The following is an 18255-nucleotide window of genomic DNA, read 5'->3' as shown; positions in this document are numbered from 1 at the left end:
TCAGAGGCTACCTGCAACTAGTTCAGTAGGCAAGGCAGATTTGACCAGGGAATGATCCCAGCCACCTCTTTTCCTCCGTTAGATGTTCGTTCTCCTCTTTCCAAAACCACAAGCTGTTCCCAGAGTGCGAAGCATCTCTCTGACCTTTATTTCTGCCGTGTTTCCGCTCGTTGGTAACTCACGATGGCGGAAGTTCTGGGCATAGGAATAAGCGCAACTACACTTGTGGTGCAGCTTAATGATGCCCTCAAACTTTTCGCGGAAGTCAAAGGTGCTCCTAAGAAAGTCCGTGAGCTCATCAGCTCTCTGGAAAACTTGAACGGTGTAATGTCAAATATCAAAGCAGATCCGGCCTACCAGCAAGAGGAAGTCGCGAAACGGCTCCAACTGCTGATCGATCAGATCGAGAAACTTTCGTGTGCACTGAACAAGGCCTCAAAAAGCCCACAAGACTCACCATTCAGGAAAGCCACAAAGGCTATGAGAGCTGCTTTGCTAAGTTCCAAAATTGACGGGAAACTGGCCCAAATCAGCTTCGACAAAAGCTCTTTGGATACGCTCCTTGCTCAACTCAACACGTAAGTACCGAGCCTAGACGTGGAAGGATCAAAAAAGACTGAGGCATGCAGAAAACATCTCGAACAATTAATTCAAAGCCGAAGCTCAAATGCTGAACGTCTTGCATCATCTCCCAATGACTGCATTGCGCCTGAGGTTGAACGAGATACCTGTCTCGGGGAACTGGGTATTTCGAGCCCGAAAGGCGATCGCGAAAGAATGAAGACAGAAAGGCTTCAACAGTGTGCCGGCACCTGCACATGGATCATACAAACCTCTCAATACCAGCAATGGCAAGATCCGGGCTCTCAGTCCCGACTCCTTTGGGTATGCGGGCGAGCTGGACAAGGGAAGACAGCACTGTCAATCTTTGTCACTGAACATCTCGAGGCGGTTGCAAATTCACGAGCTCAGTTGTTGACCTACTTCTTTTGTGACTACAAACAAAAGAATCAAACGAGCGTCTCTGCGCTTCTTCGAGGGATGATGTACCAGTTGCTCGGCAAGAAGCCAGAGCTGATTCGATGCATCCTACCTGAGTGGCAGATTCACCATTCGAGCCTATTTGAGCCGAAATATTTCGAGAGCTTGTGGGAAATCTTTCGAACGATGATAGATGAAACCAATACGACTGTCTATTGTGTACTGGATGGGATCGATGAACTGGAGTCAGAGTCTTTGAAGTGTCTGCTTTCGAAACTGGAGCGGCTTGAGGACACCGTGCCTCCAAAGCTAAAGCTAATGGTTTTCAGCAGAGACTTTCCGCCACGCATCAATGCCGCCTTGTCGGCTTATCCCAAGATCCAGCTATATTCGGAGTCCAGCACAGATTTAAACTTCAGCAAACAAATTGAGAACGACGTTAAAACATTGATCAGGACTGAAGTCAACAAGTTGTCTCGAATCAAGCACTACCCAGAGGAATTGAAAACACATGTCTTTAGGACTTTACAACAACGCGCACACGGGACATTCCTCTGGGTGGGCCTTGCTGTCAGCTTCCTGCGCGAGGTGGACCTTTCCGCCACTGAAGCGGCCCTCAATGATCTCCCACCCGGACTTGACGCCCTCTACCGCCGTATAATATTCTCAATTAGCAAGGAGAACTCAGCTCTTATTGGAACCATGCTCATGTGGGTCGCACTTGCCCGAGAACCTCTGTCGCTTGCCCAGCTGGGTTTTGCTCTCAAGCTGGGTCCAACCCCGAAGTTGGAGCTGGATGTGGTGACAGAGGCCAAGGTTAAGTTGTCCCAAGGCCTCCTTTTGATCAACAAGGGCTTTGTTGCGCTCGTGCATGTCTCCCTGAAAGACTACCTCTTGCAGAATGATCTTGAGTCCGAAGACGGCTTGAGGCCATTCCGAATCGATGCAGATGAAGGAAACTGCAACATTGCCAAAAGGTGTATTGAAGTCATGAACGTGGATAATTTTGACGACGAAATATTTCAAGAAATGGAAGAACAAGGTTTCCCTACCACAGATGACACAGATGGCGAAGATAACATTTATGAGTCGGTTCCTGATGAACCCGAAGAAGATATCCCTGCCACAGACAACGAAAATGACATATACGAGTCAGTTCCTGATGAGCCTGCCAAATACCTTTTCGAAAGGTATGCGGCCTTCAATTGGCTATATCATGCACGAAGATCACGAACTTTCGGGACAAATGGTTCCAAACTCTTCAGTGCGTTCTTCGACAGTTCCACTTCTCTTGGATACCTCTGGCTTAAATGTTACTGCGAAGACAATATTTTGTATTCTTCCACGCTAGAGTTATTAGAAGGCGATTTACTGGAACACCAAAAATTGACAGAACTGCGCCGTGGTGCAGACTTCGTCGCAGCAGCGGCTCTTGGTCTCTCAAGTTTGGCCAAGGAGCTTCTACCAGAGTCACATTCCGAAGAAGATCGCAAGAAGAATTCGGATTGTCTTACTTTGGGTCTATGGGCTGCTGTTGATGCAGGAGACACAGCCACTTTGCAGCTTTTAATAGATCTTGGGCAAGACGTCAATGCCCGAGATCGCTATCAGAACACACTCTTGCACACAGCTGTCTGTGACCGCCAAAAAGAAATTGTGGCAGCTTTAGTGGCAAATCACGCAGATATAGAGGCGAAGGATCGCTGGGGCTGCGCGCCCCTACATAAAGCTTGGCCTAGCCCTGATATCCTCACACTATTGCTCAAAAGTGGAGCAAACATTGCTGCTCAGGACGAGTACGGCGATACCGTACTTCATATGGCAGCTCGAATCGGAAATGCAGTTGCTGTGAGAGCACTTTTAGAGGCAGGCAGTGATGTCAATGCTTGCAATTTCTGCAAACAAACTGCTCTCCACAAAGCGAGTCTCGCGAATATACAATCTCCGTATCCTGAGCCCATGAATGAATTCAAATCCATGCGGGATCAGATGTCCCAAGGAAAGTCTATACTTGAGATTGATCTCCGGATACATGCGGCGATGGGTGGACTGGAGACTGCAAACGTGCTCTTGGGTGCAGGGGCGGACATTGAGGCAAGCGACCACAAGAAAAGGACCCCTTTTTTTTCCGCGGTGGAATCCAGAAACTTCAGCGCTGTCCGGCAATTGCGAGAGTATGGAGCTCGAATAGACATTATAGACGAGCAAGGGAAGACGCCACTACACGAAGCCGTGACATCTGTGCAGCCTGCGATGGTACTGTTTCTATTAGAAGCAGGAGCTGACCCCTTCGCAGCGGACAACGATGGCGAAACCCCTCTGGCAGCGGCAGAGAGATTGATGAAAGAGAAACAGCTGGCAATAGAGGAGGCCGGGGAAGAAACCGATGAGAATGAACGTTATCTTCCAGTCATGCCAAAACCGGACCCCCGTGAAGACCTGGAGGTGCTGAAGTGGATTATTATAATCCTTACGGAAGTGATGCAGATGCAGATTGACAATCACATCGAAACCCCGAGCTCGATCGAGCCAAAGTCGTTGGAGCCAGTAGCTACTCATATACGAAGCGGCGAACCTACCGAACAAGCAGCAGTATCGGTGATCGATAGCAGTAGTAGAAGCGAAAATTGTGCTTTGCTCCCGTCGCCAACACCAGTCAAGATCGATTCGGGAATTTCAGTTATTGACACTGCCATTTGAAAGCGTGGAGGTGCCATGGTAAATGGCGGATCAGCAGCGCTGTATGGGAGAACCAAGGCTGGCATGCAGTGAGAACATGGTCTCATTGTAGCTTCATCGAATGCTTTGAGAGCTGGGTCTGAAACACTTTCATTGCAAAACGCAGACAGTACAACTTGGGGTAATAGGCGGTCTGGGTCTATGGCCGTTTTCTCTGCTCTCAGCAAACCGTCCCACACCCAGAGAAGACTTTGGGTTATCACCGGTTACTGAGGATGTCGCAAATGACGTAGGAAAGAAGTTGCAACTTTATGGTGCACGCCGCAAGGCCAAGGCACAATGGCACCAATGGTCATGTCGATGGCATGGACGAGTTTGATGAGGTTATTGCTGACGAGGAACTATTTATGGCCGAGGGGGTGTTCGTGGAATAGAGAGAACGACGGAGTTTCTTGTCCAGACTGCAAATTGGTCGAGTCATTTCTTTGCTTTTTCAGCCCAACATAGCTTCAGCTTCTTGATAATGGTTTCAACGGGCCACCCAGTTCTTTTCTGACTGTCTAGCAGTCGATCGACCAATTCCCGTCTAGCGTCGTCTCTCGACAGCCATTGTGCGCCTGCAATTTCACACAAATCAGCTCCGTTCTCCAGGGGCCCAATTGACTCACTGTAGCAGATTGGGCCATATGAGTTTACAATGACAGGGTCACTGTAGGCAGAGAAAGCCATGCCACATATGCTCCGGGCGTGCGCTTCAAAGTTCACTGTGTTTCCAGAGTTCAGACCTAGCAGGATTTGGGCGACATGCCAATATTGCATTGCAGCGACTATATTGGTTAGGTTTGGACCAAAAATAGCATTGACAAACTCACCATGACAATCCTCAACCATCTGGATCTTCGGAAATACGCCGTCATGGGACTCATGGTAAGGCTGGAACGGTACGGACAAATTCCAATCACTGACGGCTGATTGCAACTCGACGAGAAGGCTCGAGCCATCTGCAAAGGCGGCATTTATGACACGGGCCAACAGGAGCGTGATTTGGTTTGCATAGTCATCATCGCGACGCAGCACGATGTCTAACGCTCCGACTTCGATCTTCAAAGGACACCGATTGATGAGTGAGAATGTGATGTCTTCGCGGAGGTAATTCCATACACCGGCTCTGAGAAGTGGTTCCTCTGGAAGGACACAAGACAGGGACGGTATGAGTGAGAATGCCCCAAAAAGATGGCGATTCGGATCTTCCTCCTCTGATGTAGATCAGCAAGCATTCGTCTCGACCCTCCATTCTCCTCACTCTCACCTCCTAGAATTTCATACGATCGCAGCAAACACGTCGCGGCCAAGGCTGTCCCGTCCTTTATCGCTGGGGCGGACTCGGTGATTCCGATCAAGAGCCGCAAGCAGTGCGCATGATGTCTCTCTGCCAACAACTTGGGCACAGCGTGACACGTTCGACTTTTGTGCATGGCTGCAAATGCAATGACGGCACTGAGAAGTAAGGAGCTCTGCTGAGCTCTGCTCCCTACAATTCCTCTAAAGGCTTGCCCAAGGTCGTTGAGGTCATACCACGGAGCTAGTGTCTTGAGGTAGTGTCCAAAGTAATGGGCAATCTCCTCGTCCTGAAGTCGTACACGAGGTTCGTCAAATCGCTCAGCAGAAGCTTGCCCCATGCTGTCCGTGACATCTCCGTTGGTCGCCCTCCTGCCACCATTCTTTTGGGCATGGATCTTCAATGGGGCTGTCCGGTCACACCAGCGGCCGCTTCTTTCGCAGCGGTGACATGTCGGCAGCTTTTCGTCGCCTTGTATCACAGTCAGATACATACTAACCGTCAGTGCAGGTCCCTCTCACATTTCAACTTCCTTAGTCGACACGTTCTACTACAGCAGGTCCATGAGTATTCGACACCCGCGTCGACGAGTATTGGGCCTCACCATGCTATCGTACCAAATCAGGCTCAAGCTCCCAGGCAAGCGGGACTAAGATGGTTCCACTTACAGTTTTTGCTCGCCGCTTTGGCCATGTTTCGTGTTTCATTGACGAGCGGTCGAGGAGATGTGTGGCGCAATCATCGTTGGTGTTGAATGATCGAGGTAACTGCCTAGGTATGTGCCAGGGAGGAGAGATTGGTTTGCAGAAAGAGGGGCACCGAGGCGCAACATCCTTTTTGCGAGGGACACCAGCTACATATTAAGTTTCCCCTGGAGGAATGACTTGGGCCAAGTATTGGGACGTTACCTAGGTTCCCATGGCCACTAGCCTCCCCCCAGGCATCACTTAAACACATCATGGGGCGCTTTCCGGGCAGAACACGGAAGCCATCGCGCAATCTCCAAAAGACGCTCCATGAACAGATCTCTTCCGGATAACGACACATTTACCGTGGTTTGGCAGCTCCTTTGTCGTTCGATCAGCGGGTGACATTCGTTCTAAAGGTTGGTCGACACATGCATCGTAACGCGGATTTTGCAAAGGTTTGTATACAAGCTATGGATACCCGAGAACAGCCACGCCGCTCCATGTCTATGGACTTTGGCCAAAGTCATAGCTGTTTCCAAACCCTCGATTGAGGTATCTTTTCAACGCCTCACTTTCGCTTACGAAGTTTGCCCGGATGTCGAGATCTCGTGCGCTCTCCACCAGCGGCTTTATCTCTTCAGCGAGCTCCAGTCTCATTTGATTACGATACCAAGGGGCGAAGTGGACTGTCACTGATCAGTGCAAGTGCTCAAATGGGACAGGACGCTGCATACTCATCGCCAGCATGATTCTGACGTCTGGAGTTGTGTTTGGCATGCCAGCGTGCCAAAGCCTGAGATCACGGATGATGATGCTGCCCCTGGGGACGTAGGGCTGAACGGGTGGGTTCGTTCTCGACCTTTCTTCCAACAACGAAGGACGAATTCTTCCCGAGGCTCGCTCGCCGTGCGCTCCTTCCTGTGCCTCAATTCCGAAGGCATTGTGCGTTCCTAGCCAGATTTCAGTCGAACCGTTCTCGGGATTCATATCAATCAGCGGGACGTTGACAACCAACGCGAAGGGATGGTCAGGGTGTGCAAAGTCCGCATCCGAATGCACTGGCTGTCTCTCCGGAAGAGAATCCGGCCTCGGGGGCATCGCTGAATTGCCAGAGCAAAATGTCAATTTAGGACGGGGGCCGAGCACTGCTGATGTTATCTGGGTTGCGATAGGATCTTCAATGTCGCTTGTTATTGACGCGAAACCAGTGAAGATTGCATTCAATACTCACTCAGGAATATTTCTGGCTGGAAGTATTCCCTCACAGGAGGCGCATCCTGCTGCAGATTTCCTTGGTTATAGTTGAACGGACTGTTCTCTCCTCTCGACCGCAACTCCAATGCATCCTTCACCATTTTCTTGTTCAGCTTGTTGAGAAGATCTGTGTCAATGGCGTTCTGGACGATCACAAGGCCGTCATGGCGGACTTGCCGGACTGCCCTCTCCAGGTTTTGTTCATTAAGTTTGCCCTGGTCTCTCTCTGCCAAGGTGGCATAGACAGATACAGGCTGTGCAAGGAGTGGCACTGAGGTTGAGAAAGCCCGGACGCCGTTGGTGGGGATAAGGCCTGGTGTCCGACGAGCCAGACCGAAGAGGAATGTCATGCTGATTTTTGAGAAGCAACCACCGTGGGCCAGCAATGGATATTTCGAGTTGATGAAGAAGAAAGAAGCAAGTCATGGTTATTTATGGCCATTGACGGGTTTATAAGTCTTCTCAATGCCCTGCAAACAGAACGTGTATGATGAACTGGAATTCCCGAGCTTCGGCCAAAGTTCCCTTTATAGGGCAAAGCGTCTTTGCTTCTTGTGATCAGCCCCGCATCTTGCTGGTGTTTGTACTTGTACGCGGGACGCAGGATTGACAATTCCTTCAGCCTCGCAGCCTCGCAGCCTCGCAGAGAGTCGCCCTCAAGGAATGCCGTCACTGCTCCTGGGGACTCTGCCCCATACAACTGCGTCGTTTATTTGCCGACTTCCTCCACCTGCTCATGCACGATGCCCATGTTCTTCGCTTCGAATGCTGTCACTGGATCGATGTCCCTCCGAACCACGAACTTGTCTTCAGTCCCAAAAAAGCGGCTCATTTCCTCCAAGGTACGCCCTCGCGTTTCGACCATGGCGTACCGGACAAACAGGAATGCGAACACACAGATTCCAGAGTAAATGATATACAAGCCCCAGCCGATGGCGTCACCAATTGGAGGACTCGCTTGGGCAACCATATAACACCCTGCCCACAAACTCATAGTGCTCAGCGCGTTCCCCTTTGCCCGCAACGCCACAGGCCATATCTCGCTCGCATATGTCCAACTGCCGACTCCCCAGCTGATGTTGAAAAAGACATAAAACAAATACGGGAACACGACAATGGCATAATTGCCGCTCGCACCCGGATATCTCTCAGCGTGCCACTGGAGGACTGCTTTTCGTCAGGGTTGGGCGGTCCTGGAAGCCTTTTGAGGACCATTACCTGTAATCCCGATCATGCCGCCCATCATCCCAATCACACCAATCTGAAGCCAGGTCTTCCGTCCGAGTCTGTCGAAGACAAAGATGGGGATCCAAGCGAAGACAAACAGGACAATTCCAACACCCCCTGTCGCCAAGTTGCGAGTGTGAGCAGAGCTTATCCCGCCACGCTCATACAAGCTCGGTGTATAATATAACTGCAAGGTCCAAACTGTCAATTCTTCTCTTCTTGACACGTGTTCTAGGAAGGGCCATAATCTCACAATGGAATTTGTACCCGTTATCTGCTGGAAGAACTGCACACCGGTTCCAATCAGCGTTACCCGCAGGATGGGCCACGTAAATATATCTTTCCAAGCGGTGACCGCAACAGTCTTTTCAAAGGCTACCCTTTCTGCAATCTCTTGCATTTCAATTTCCGCGGCTTGGTCTCCATGCAGCCTCGCCAGCACCTCACGAGCGCAAGCGTGTCGATCTTGTTGTACAAGCCAACGTGGGCTCTGAGGGACCCAGAACCAGCATCCGACAGCAAGGATAACAGCAGGGACAATTTGGATGGCCAGGGGAATACGCCACCAGTCGGGAGTGTCCAAATATGCAAAGCCATAGTCCAGCCAGAACGCTATGAGCTCCCCCAGACACAAGATCATCTGCTCGATACCGATGATCCGGCCACGCAAGCCTGCCGGAGCAATCTCTGAAACATATAGCGGGACTCCGGCCGCGCAAGCTCCCACTCCGTAACCAAGAATGACACGCCCGACAGTAATGGTCGGAACGTCGTAAGACGCAGCCTGAATGACGGCTCCAACGCTAAATACAATGCTGGCGATGGACAAGGTTCGCTCGCGGCCACAATGATCTGCGAGATATCCGATGCTCATAGCACCCATGAAGCAGCCGACGTCGTACAAAGAAACCACAGCACCAGTGACCCAGGAATTGGCGGGCTTCATGAGATGAATCCACCGTTCATCGGCCACGATAATGCCCATGACTCCTTGGTCGTAACCGAAGAGCAGGGCTCCTAAGGACACAAAAGCAGTCACGAGGTAGACATATGGGAGGTTTGCTGGACGAGGATTGGCGGTGTCATAGTCCAGAGGACGCTCAATGACTCTGGTCTGTTTGATTGAGAACATCTTGCGGGATGCACCAAAGATGGAACGAGTTAAGGAGACTGCAGCCTTGAACAGGTTTCAAGGCGAAGACGGGCAAGCAAAGAGTTCTTATGAGCAAGAATCCTCGTGGTACCTCACTGTGGAGTCGTCCAGTCCTGCTGTGCTCGCTTCCGGACTTGTCGACGTGGATCATCGGAGTGGCTAACCACAAATGATTTCAAAATAGTTAGCGTCTGAGGTAAACAATGGGCCTTCGCGCACATCCCGGCAATGCCCCAGAGCCCAAACTCTTGTCTCCGTCGGGTTTGAAAGACCAAGCATGTCAATTTGGATAGTGCGGGGTGTCCCGCGTCCAATTCCAGGTCTGTTCGAGCTGCACCCGCGCCATGCAAGTCGGCCACCCTGTGGAGAGTTCAGTCTGAAGGAGGAGATCTCGGAGGAGCGCCTGCTCAGGCTCGGAATCGAAGCGATCTCCAACTTGAAGATGTCAGCGGTCTAGGACACAATATCTGCAGGGAACAAACTTGCATAGTGCAATACCCATGCAAGCCACCAGGCTTGCCGGAGGAGTTTGTGGATTTGATCGAGCTATTCCGCATAATGTCCTTACACCTTTCTTAACGACCTTTTCCATGTCCATCATTTTTTGTTTATGAGATGGACCAACTCGCGGCAACGGTCGATGGGCGTTTAGCAGCAAATGTGCCATGATTATGTATTGCCAACCCATCACTGTACTTTGTCATCAAATTTGTTTTCATTCATTGTAGCCTGCCATGGCACTCACCGTGGCAATCTGACTGGAGTCGAATGTCTGGAAAAGAGCCCCCCAGCCTACTGGCTTCCTGATAGACAGGATCAAAGGACATCGGACACTCTCTTTGCCATTTCTCGATCTCCTCCATCAATTGAAGATATCTTGATACGGTGGCAGATTTTTCGTCAAAGACGAACGCTTGCACTTTGCCACATTGATATGTCGCTTGGAGCGTCCATGACCAGTCATCAGACGGGCTTGGAGGCGGCTTCATCTCGGGCAAAATGAGTTTAAATGGCCTCTGTGTAGACAGGGACATGAATATTTCCTGGCGAAAAGCCGCCCAGTAACACGCCTTTCTCAGAGCTGTCATCGGTGATGGAGAGTGAGCCTGGGACGCTGCGATGATTGCTTGGGTTCCGAAGAGGTGTTTTTGAGGATCCAATCCCACTATCGGCACTAATTAGTGTCAGCGAGGGAGTGGAATGGCGTCTTGGAGCACTGACCATCCATCTCTTCCAGCAATCGTAGAATGACTATGGCCGCGAGCAGCTCATCGTCCTGGATCGCGGTGCTATCTCCAAGCCTAGGAATCATTGTTTGAAGGCAGGCGTTGTAGTATCGGTCGGCAGCGAAAGGTTCGAAATCGCCTGTCCGACTCCGATGTCGAGCAGCCAGCGCCAGCATAGCATTCGCCAAGGTCGCATTTCGGCGAGCTCGAAGCGGAACATGGTACGCGAAATGTCTCTCAGCGTCGCTAAAATCGAAGAAGCAAGCACAATTATCGACGAAGTATCTCATCAATTCAGCGGATTCTTTGGTGGGAAAGGGCGAGTCGTCCTGAGGCGTCCTCGGTGCATGACGCAGTGATAGCTCGATATGTTCGTTGGAGAATGTTTGTTCAGCCAGCAACGGTGATGTGACATTCAATGGGGCGTCATTCGACGGCTGGCAAAGCTGCGCCTGATGGGGAGATTCCAGCTGAACAGCACTTGAGCGATTGTCAGAGGCCTTGCCATGCTGCAGCAAAGGGGTCTCATCCACGAAGTCAACTGCAAAAATTACTACCAATTGAATCGCTACGGGGCTTCATCGTCTACCTTTCGGGGGAACGGGCACCCAAATCTGCTGTAGACCAAAACTTCGAGGTCTGGGAGTGTGTCGAGATGGCCTTGGGTTGCGGATACACTGCTGATCAGCTTTCACACAGTGTCCACATCGTGGATGCTGGTTGTCGCCTGAGGCAAGTCAGCATGATGTCTGAATTCTGCAGAACCGCAAACATGGGGGTGAGTTGCACATCTGGTATGTTTCTTGCGGCAGAAATCACAGGACATGCCGCTTGAAGGCAAGAATGAGGACGAGGGAGAAGCCCAGGGAGAGAGCGAGAGCTTGATTTCCCGTAAAAGGGGTTTTGCGGGGAACTGGGCACCGGGGTTCGTTGCCTATTCCGGTTTTGTGGGGAGCCCGCCTTCGGGAATCTTTGCCTATTCTGTCTTGCCGCGATCGCTTTGAGAGGTCCCGGGCCGAGATTTCCTTTCTTGAACAGCGACTTCCTCTCCTTCGGCCAGATTGGGAGTTTTCCGGTGTCGATCCTGCAGGTCGAAGGAAGACCGGTTTGTGGCGAGGTGAGCCGTTGGTTATGGAGTGGCCACGGTACTGCGTGCATTTGCCATGGACATCAATCAATCACAAGTATATCCCAGCTTCGAGGTTTATATCTCAACTTGCCAGTGCCAACATGCCACCAGAATCTACTCGTAGTTCGCATCAATCCCCTTAGCTTTTAAAGCAGTCCCTCTGACTTTGTCAAGATGCCCCATGCGGAATCCCCTGAACCTCTACTGCCATGGGAAGAACAATTGTTCGTCAATGATGGGCCCTTGACTCCCGATCAGTACGCCGATTTACGGCCGACAACGCTAGACATTCCAATCGAGGAGGCTCGCAAGCGGTATGAAGAAGATGGATACCTTTTCATAAAAGGTCTTTTGCCGAGAGAGGATGTTCTCAAAGCGAGAGAGGAATATTTCAAGCTTCTGTCCCCCAGCGGTGTACTCAAACCAGGCACTAAGCCCGTCGATGGCATCTTTGATGAAACCAAGGACAAGCTTGATTTTCCCGGCATTGGAGCTGGTTTTGCAGATGCCAACGGCCGGCCAACAGGACCGCACCCCGAAGTGGCTACGTTGTTTGTGGAACTGGCTCTGAAAGCGCACACCGAGGACTGGTACAAGGAAGACTTCTGCAAACACCCAGCTTTGCGGAACTACATCGCAAAACTAACGGGTTGGGGCGATGATACACTGGGAATCAGAAGGACGCTCTTGCGGAATAACACTCCCGGAAACAAGGCCATCGGAGTACATTATGACCAGATTTTTCTAAGACATGGTGAGGACACCGCAGTCACTGCTTGGGTACCTATGGGAGATATCTCAAGACCGGGCGGTGGATTGATCTACCTCGACAAAGGCCACACCTTGGGTGCAGAGATGGAGCATGACTTCACCACAAAAGCGAAGGCCACAGGATTGACAGACGACGAGGCCAAAAGCGCGTTCAACCAGAATATGATGAGCGGAGGGTTGCTTGCGGACGGCCCTGCGGAATTTGGGAAGCAATGGAATCGCCGCTGGCTGTTGACAGCATACGAGGCTGGTGATGTGGTGCTTCATAACGCATATGCTGTAAGGATGAGATCCTTTCTGTAGTCATCCTTGCTGATCTAGGATGCAGATTCACGCCTCGACAATTAATCACGACCTTGAGAACAGAATCCGATTAGGTACGGATCTTAGATTCGTCAATCAGTCTCGTCCATGGGACACCCGATGGGCGAACGATTACACTTTCGGCGATGGTGTTTGAAACTACAGGCCCGTCAACCGCTATGGGCCTATGGCAGGAGCTCTTCGACTTGGCGCCGACAGCATGTCAGACAAAAGTTGCTCGCCTCAGAATCAGAACTCGTCGACAGTCAAGCCCATACCTTTCTCTCGAGCCATCTCAAGCAGATTCCCTGCCATGACTAAGTCCATGATACCCATGCCCACGCACTTGAAGATGAGGTTCCCTCCAGTCTTTAGGCTTTCGTTGTCCTGTAATTCCCCAATCTCAATCAGCTCATCTCCCTTGACATTAGCCTTGATTAGTTCTCCCGCTTCAACAAGGCATCCTTCTTTTGTATCCACATAGATGCGTTCAGCGGACAAGAGAGTTTCGGAATCAATCTCCTGCATTGACGGCTTGTAGGATCCTATCAGAGAAATGAACCGAGGCTTCTTGTCAAGATAGCTGAATGAGAAATGCGGTGTTACAGACGGGGTGCAGCAGAAGATGATATCCGAAGCCATAAGACATTCTCGTAGCTGCGAATCGAAAGTCTCGGCCGTCTTCAGAAGCACCCGGCAGACAAGGTCGGCATTCTTTTGCTGCAGGTCTGCGAAGAGCCTCTCCATCCTCCGGGGACTGCTCCTGTTGACGACGGTGACATGCTTCACGTCGCTTAGCAAAAGGGCAAGTTTCAAGTGCCATTCTGCTTGCCGACCAGCTCCAAAGATCACGAGGTTCCTCTTGATATTCGGCCATCGAACGTAAGGGATCATGACAGCTAGCGAGGTCCGGAATGCAGTGACTTCTTCAGCATTCAAGACACCTAACAATTCCCCGTCTGGCGCGAAGACATTGATGCATCCTTTCAACCCCTTGGGACTAATGGTGACGGTCTTAATGCCCGTGGAGGTTGTGATGGAAGATGGCATGAACAACGAGGTGTTGCCGATTCGTGTAACGATTGACTCCCTCTCCGGTTGATGGATCATTTGCTCGGATTGAGGGGCATTCTTCGTCGAGGAGTATGCACGGAGAATATCGTGCAAGTTGCTAAGCAGACGATGACATTCCGAGACGGAGATGTTGGAAAGCAAAGAGTGCACATCACGCTCTTTCAGGACCAGCATTGTTTGGAAATTAAAAGGAATGGAGGTATAGCCAGGCCTGGTCCCGCCAAGTGGTAGATAACAGCCAGTCCGTCCAAGGAATTCTACCGAGGATCAACTATGTACATACCATGACCAAGGTGATCTGCCCTAGATATCGCACATGCAGCGTCTATCTTCCCCCCTCCTCCCCATCCCCCCTCCTCAACACTCCACTTGTGTCTTTATCCTACGGGGCAGCATTTGGTGTATCTGGCAGTCACGGACTAAAGTTAGAGGCGGTCTATCGAATAATATCTTGGTGAAAGGTCGCCAAAGCCATGCAGCTGCGTCATACCATTCTCACACCATTGCTACACTCTATGTCTCTGCAAATACTCCCCTATAAGATATTTCATCAACCGCGATACCCTCGCATTTCCTCACCATCGACTAAACTATGTAGCATTGATCCCTGATGCAAGAAAAAATCCTCCATAATCTACGAGGAGCATTTTTTTTCCACAGGCGTCTCTTTTGAGAACCTCTATCACTGACTGTCAGGATCTAAACGCCGCCGTCGCGTCACATAGTAGAACTTGAAAAGCCTCTCCTTTCATAATGTCAACTACACCCAAAACATACACTCTCCTTCTCCTCGGTGATGTAATGATTGGCCGACTCATCGACGCCCTGCTGCCCACCAGTATAGCTCGACAATCATCACATTCCGACCCCGAATCGGCCGCATGGACAGTTGACAAGCACATTCTCCCACGTTATCCCCAACTCAAGTCATACGACTATCTGTCGCCTTGGGGAAATAGTACTGACTTGATCCGAAAGTCTGATGTTGTGCTTGCAAACCTTGAAACAGCCGTGACGACAAGCGAGAAGAAGTGGCCGAGCAAGGTGTTCAATTACCGCACTCATCCAGGGAACGTCCGATGTTTGACAGACGTCGGCATGGGCGGTGGGACGAAGAGGGGCTGCGTGAGTTTGGCGAACAACCATACGCTGGACTGGGACGTCGAAGGACTGCAAGAAACAGTCAAGACGTTGGACGAGAATGGCGTCGAGTTTGCAGGGGCGGGTAGAACAAAGGAGGAGGCCAGCAGGCCCGCCACATTGCGGCTTGGCGGTGAAGACGGGTGGGATATCAAGTGCTGGAGTTTCGCGGATCACCCGAGCGAGTGGAAGGCCGTGGACACCTTCAACCTCATCGACTACACGGCAAAGGGGAGAGAGATGATCAAAGGGCAGCTTCTGGCGAAGGATCATAGTGAGGGACAGAGAAAGTTGGGCTTGAAAGTCGTGTCGATGCACTGGGGCCCAAACTACCGCTGGCATCCCGCCAGGGAGATCGTTGACTTGGCGCATTGGATGATCGACGAGTGCGGCGTGGACATAATCCACGGGCACAGCAGCCACCATGTTCAAGGTGTGGAGATATACAAAGGGAAGTTGGCAGTCTATGGGTGTGGAGACTTCGTGGATGATTATGCTGTCGACCCCAAATTCAGGAATGACTTGAGTGCGGCGTGGAAGGTCTCTCTTGGTGAGAAGACAGAGAAGAAGGAGGGAGAAAGCGAGCTCGAGGTAAGGAGGCTAGAGGTCTTTCCAAACAGAATCGAGCGATTCCACGCACAGTTACTGCAGAAAGACGACCCGGACCATGAATGGGTGGAGCGTATTCTCAGAAAATTGTGTCATCGGTTTGGAACAAAGGTCGAGAAGGACCTGGGAGGCGAAGGGCAGATCATTATCGAGGTCAACCCGTAAGACCTCGTGGTATTATGCTCGAGGCTGACCAAAAGGGGTATCCTCTGGGGGCATCTTTCTCGATGTCCAACGTCTCTTTTTGCTCATGTGGTTTGGGGACTTGAACCAGACTGTAGCGACCTTGGAGGTCCTCTAAATGCTGGCTGGCGCTGTAGCTTGAACACGGGTTCTTGCATGCATAGGTATCGGGTGCGATTTAAGCATTCCAAATCATGGAAATCGGGGGGGGCTGAATCAAATTCTACTTAAAACAGCGACGCAGGTTGCAAACTGTATATGGTTCCACAAGTCGGACACGTAAATTCTGGCCTCAGGCTCTTGCTTCCAGTAGTCCCCACAGTCAGCTTCCCGCTTTCAACTGTTTCGGGCACAGTGTGCTGTCACGAGGGACATCATGAGAAATCACAGGGTTTAGACTGGGCCGCACAAAGATAGAGATTGATGTAGTTTTTCCGGGAGAAAAGCATGTGTTTTGCGACGAAATGAACATCCACTTCTGCATAATCCAAGTTCCTGTGATCCATTGCAGGTTCCTAGCCGCTGAAGAGGCGGCAAGCCAATAGTATCCAGAAACAGAATAAAACATTGGTATCATGATGAAAATGCAGCCGTAATCCTCGTCGAGAAGAGAATTTGGCATCATACCCAGCGCCGCTCCGCCACAAGTGCTTTATGCCAAGGGAAGCTTCGTGCCATTGCGGCTGGTGACGGTGAAGCCAGTGTCGATGCCCCATCCAATGTTGTTGAATTCAACGAACATGTCGGCGATCTGCTTCTCAGGGGTGATCTCAAAGAGGTTGAATCCATTAACTGGGATCTTTTTGCTTCCAATGCCCGCCATGTTCCAGTACCATAGAACGTTGGTGCAGCCAGCGACCATGGTCTTGTACGTCGTGATGTTGGTGATAGATGGAGCGAGGAGAACACCTTGAATGTACTGAGTCTTGCCAGAGAATGTGGTAGCGCCAATCTACATTGCATTAGTAACGGCAGAGAATCAGTACTAATAGTAACGGTGCATCCATACCGGGTGACCAGCAAGCATATTGATGGAGTCAGACTTCTCGAAGAAATTGTCCCCCAGCAAGGCTTGAGCAGTGACATTCGAAGCAGCAACGTCTGGATGATCAAGAATGCTGATGAACTTGGCAACAATGTCATCCGCGTCGGCTTGAGACAGGCAAGTGCTCTCAGGGCATTTTGGACCTGCGCCGTGCCAGTCTCTCCAGCCGGGAGCAGCGGTGACGGCCGAGGCCAGAACGAGAGGCGCAAAAATGCTGGAGAACTTCATGGTGATTTGAGGTTGGCGAAGATCGATAAGATGCGAAATTGGACAGAGCAAAACCGGTAGAAGGACGATACAAAAAGCGAGTGACTTGAGCGAGTTGAAACGAGTGACTGGACACGAATGAGGTGTACCTTGTAAGAGAGTGACATGAGCTTTGCTGCTGTCTATCTCTCTCGCGCCAGAGATCAGAGGAGGCTTTTGTATCTCCAGCCACCAGGGCGTTCAAGATAGAGTTTCTCATATGCATGAAGAGGAAGATTGGCGTAATCTCTCTCAATCACCCCAGTGAAGCATGGTCGCGCCTTATCCCGTAGCCTTGTCTAAGCCACGCCTGGAACAGTTGGTCAGACCTGCACGAGCTTTGCCAGCGATCGTCTGACGCCAGACGCCTTAGGTTTTGCCAAGTCCGGATGTCGGTGAAGGTCGTGTCTTCGATCTGTGGGTGTCGGTCGATTCTGATGCTCAACCTCCGTGAAGGCCATGTTGATGCTTAGGTTTGATGATTAGCTGAAGCGCAAAGCTTGAGGGCTTGCAAGGTTGAAACTTTTGCCCGAGGGAGCTCGCCCCAGAGTCTTGCAATTTCCCAGGAGCGCTGTTGTGCTACGAACAGACCGGGTATCGTTGCAAATCACAGCCTCTTCGAGTTGCTGGGTAGCTGAGGTCGCCATTTCGAGGTCGATCCAAGAGAATCATCGCAGGGGGATAAGATCCTGTTGGAAGCGGAAGTGTGCCTCGTGTTATGTTTGGACCGCCCGAACTGTGTCTGAGTTCAGCAGGTCTGGACTTCTTTCCACGCTCTTGTGTGAAGTTTGAAATTAAAGGAGCGGATGTGCTTGGCACGTCCCTGCATGTCCCTATTGCGGTTCAAATACCCAGCCAATAGTCTTGGGCAGAACGACAACTCCTGTCTTAAGGCCTCCTACCGTAGGAGGTAGATATAGCCGCTTGTTCTTGGCGATGCAGGGAATGGTCTACCAGAGTTCACCAGAAACAAACCTGCAAGTTACCTCTACCTGGATTCTCTTTTGGTCCCCGTATCTAAATACGAGCTTTGATGAGCCCCTGTCACAGTGGCCCCAAAATGGAGAATATGATTTGATGAGTCTCTTGCCGCTTGTCGGAGAGAATCCAACCGTGTTCATCTCACTTCCGGGAGCATGGGAGTCAGGGAACCCCCATGCTGGCATTTGCAAGGATTCCGGGTTGAAGTTGCAGACAGATTGCTTTG

The 18255-nt window shown here is 51.0% G+C and overlaps 9 protein-coding genes across 9 annotated transcripts; 3 read left to right on the top strand and 6 right to left on the bottom strand.

The window, feature by feature from the left end:
- Window positions 1–183: 183 nt before the first annotated feature.
- On the top strand, window positions 184–3681 carry A1O5_08993 (uncharacterized protein; the record flags this gene model as incomplete). Its single annotated transcript, XM_007749573.1, has 2 exons — window positions 184–578; window positions 630–3681. The coding sequence occupies 2 exons, from the start codon at window positions 184–186 to the stop codon at window positions 3679–3681; spliced, it is 3447 nt and encodes a 1148-aa protein (XP_007747763.1).
- Window positions 3682–4137: 456 nt separating this feature from the next.
- On the bottom strand, window positions 4138–5492 carry A1O5_08992 (uncharacterized protein; the record flags this gene model as incomplete). The annotated part of the gene is made up of 4 exons (XM_007749572.1): window positions 4138–4277; window positions 4329–4487; window positions 4533–4916; window positions 4970–5492. 4 exons carry the CDS (start codon window positions 5490–5492, stop codon window positions 4138–4140), a joined length of 1206 nt encoding a protein of 401 aa, XP_007747762.1.
- Window positions 5493–6192: 700 nt separating this feature from the next.
- On the bottom strand, window positions 6193–7292 carry A1O5_08991 (uncharacterized protein; the record flags this gene model as incomplete). The annotated part of the gene is made up of 3 exons (XM_007749571.1): window positions 6193–6374; window positions 6423–6863; window positions 6920–7292. 3 exons carry the CDS (start codon window positions 7290–7292, stop codon window positions 6193–6195), a joined length of 996 nt encoding a protein of 331 aa, XP_007747761.1.
- Window positions 7293–7651: 359 nt separating this feature from the next.
- On the bottom strand, window positions 7652–9301 carry A1O5_08990 (uncharacterized protein; the record flags this gene model as incomplete). Its single annotated transcript, XM_007749570.1, has 2 exons — window positions 7652–8109; window positions 8161–9301. The coding sequence occupies 2 exons, from the start codon at window positions 9299–9301 to the stop codon at window positions 7652–7654; spliced, it is 1599 nt and encodes a 532-aa protein (XP_007747760.1).
- Window positions 9302–9602: 301 nt separating this feature from the next.
- On the bottom strand, window positions 9603–11339 carry A1O5_08989 (uncharacterized protein; the record flags this gene model as incomplete). Its single annotated transcript, XM_007749569.1, has 6 exons — window positions 9603–9757; window positions 9785–10012; window positions 10068–10496; window positions 10544–11089; window positions 11138–11275; window positions 11321–11339. 6 exons carry the CDS (start codon window positions 11337–11339, stop codon window positions 9603–9605), a joined length of 1515 nt encoding a protein of 504 aa, XP_007747759.1.
- Window positions 11340–11851: 512 nt separating this feature from the next.
- On the top strand, window positions 11852–12908 carry A1O5_08988 (phytanoyl-CoA hydroxylase; the record flags this gene model as incomplete). The annotated part of the gene is made up of 2 exons (XM_007749568.1): window positions 11852–12727; window positions 12777–12908. The coding sequence occupies 2 exons, from the start codon at window positions 11852–11854 to the stop codon at window positions 12906–12908; spliced, it is 1008 nt and encodes a 335-aa protein (XP_007747758.1).
- Window positions 12909–13000: 92 nt separating this feature from the next.
- Window positions 13001–13999, bottom strand: A1O5_08987 (uncharacterized protein; the record flags this gene model as incomplete). Its single annotated transcript, XM_007749567.1, has 1 exon — window positions 13001–13999. One exon carries the CDS (start codon window positions 13997–13999, stop codon window positions 13001–13003), a length of 999 nt encoding a protein of 332 aa, XP_007747757.1.
- Window positions 14000–14578: 579 nt separating this feature from the next.
- A1O5_08986 (uncharacterized protein) lies at window positions 14579–15739 on the top strand (the record flags this gene model as incomplete). Its single annotated transcript, XM_007749566.1, has 1 exon — window positions 14579–15739. One exon carries the CDS (start codon window positions 14579–14581, stop codon window positions 15737–15739), a length of 1161 nt encoding a protein of 386 aa, XP_007747756.1.
- Window positions 15740–16409: 670 nt separating this feature from the next.
- On the bottom strand, window positions 16410–17030 carry A1O5_08985 (uncharacterized protein; the record flags this gene model as incomplete). Its single annotated transcript, XM_007749565.1, has 2 exons — window positions 16410–16709; window positions 16767–17030. The coding sequence occupies 2 exons, from the start codon at window positions 17028–17030 to the stop codon at window positions 16410–16412; spliced, it is 564 nt and encodes a 187-aa protein (XP_007747755.1).
- Window positions 17031–18255: the final 1225 nt, after the last annotated feature.

This window comes from Cladophialophora psammophila (genome assembly GCF_000585535.1).
Source record: "Cladophialophora psammophila CBS 110553 chromosome Unknown aczJe-supercont1.15, whole genome shotgun sequence".
Classification (NCBI taxonomy): domain Eukaryota; kingdom Fungi; phylum Ascomycota; class Eurotiomycetes; order Chaetothyriales; family Herpotrichiellaceae; genus Cladophialophora; species Cladophialophora psammophila.
The sequence above is the reverse complement of the archived record's forward strand: the minus strand, read 5'-3'. Positions and strand labels throughout refer to the sequence as shown.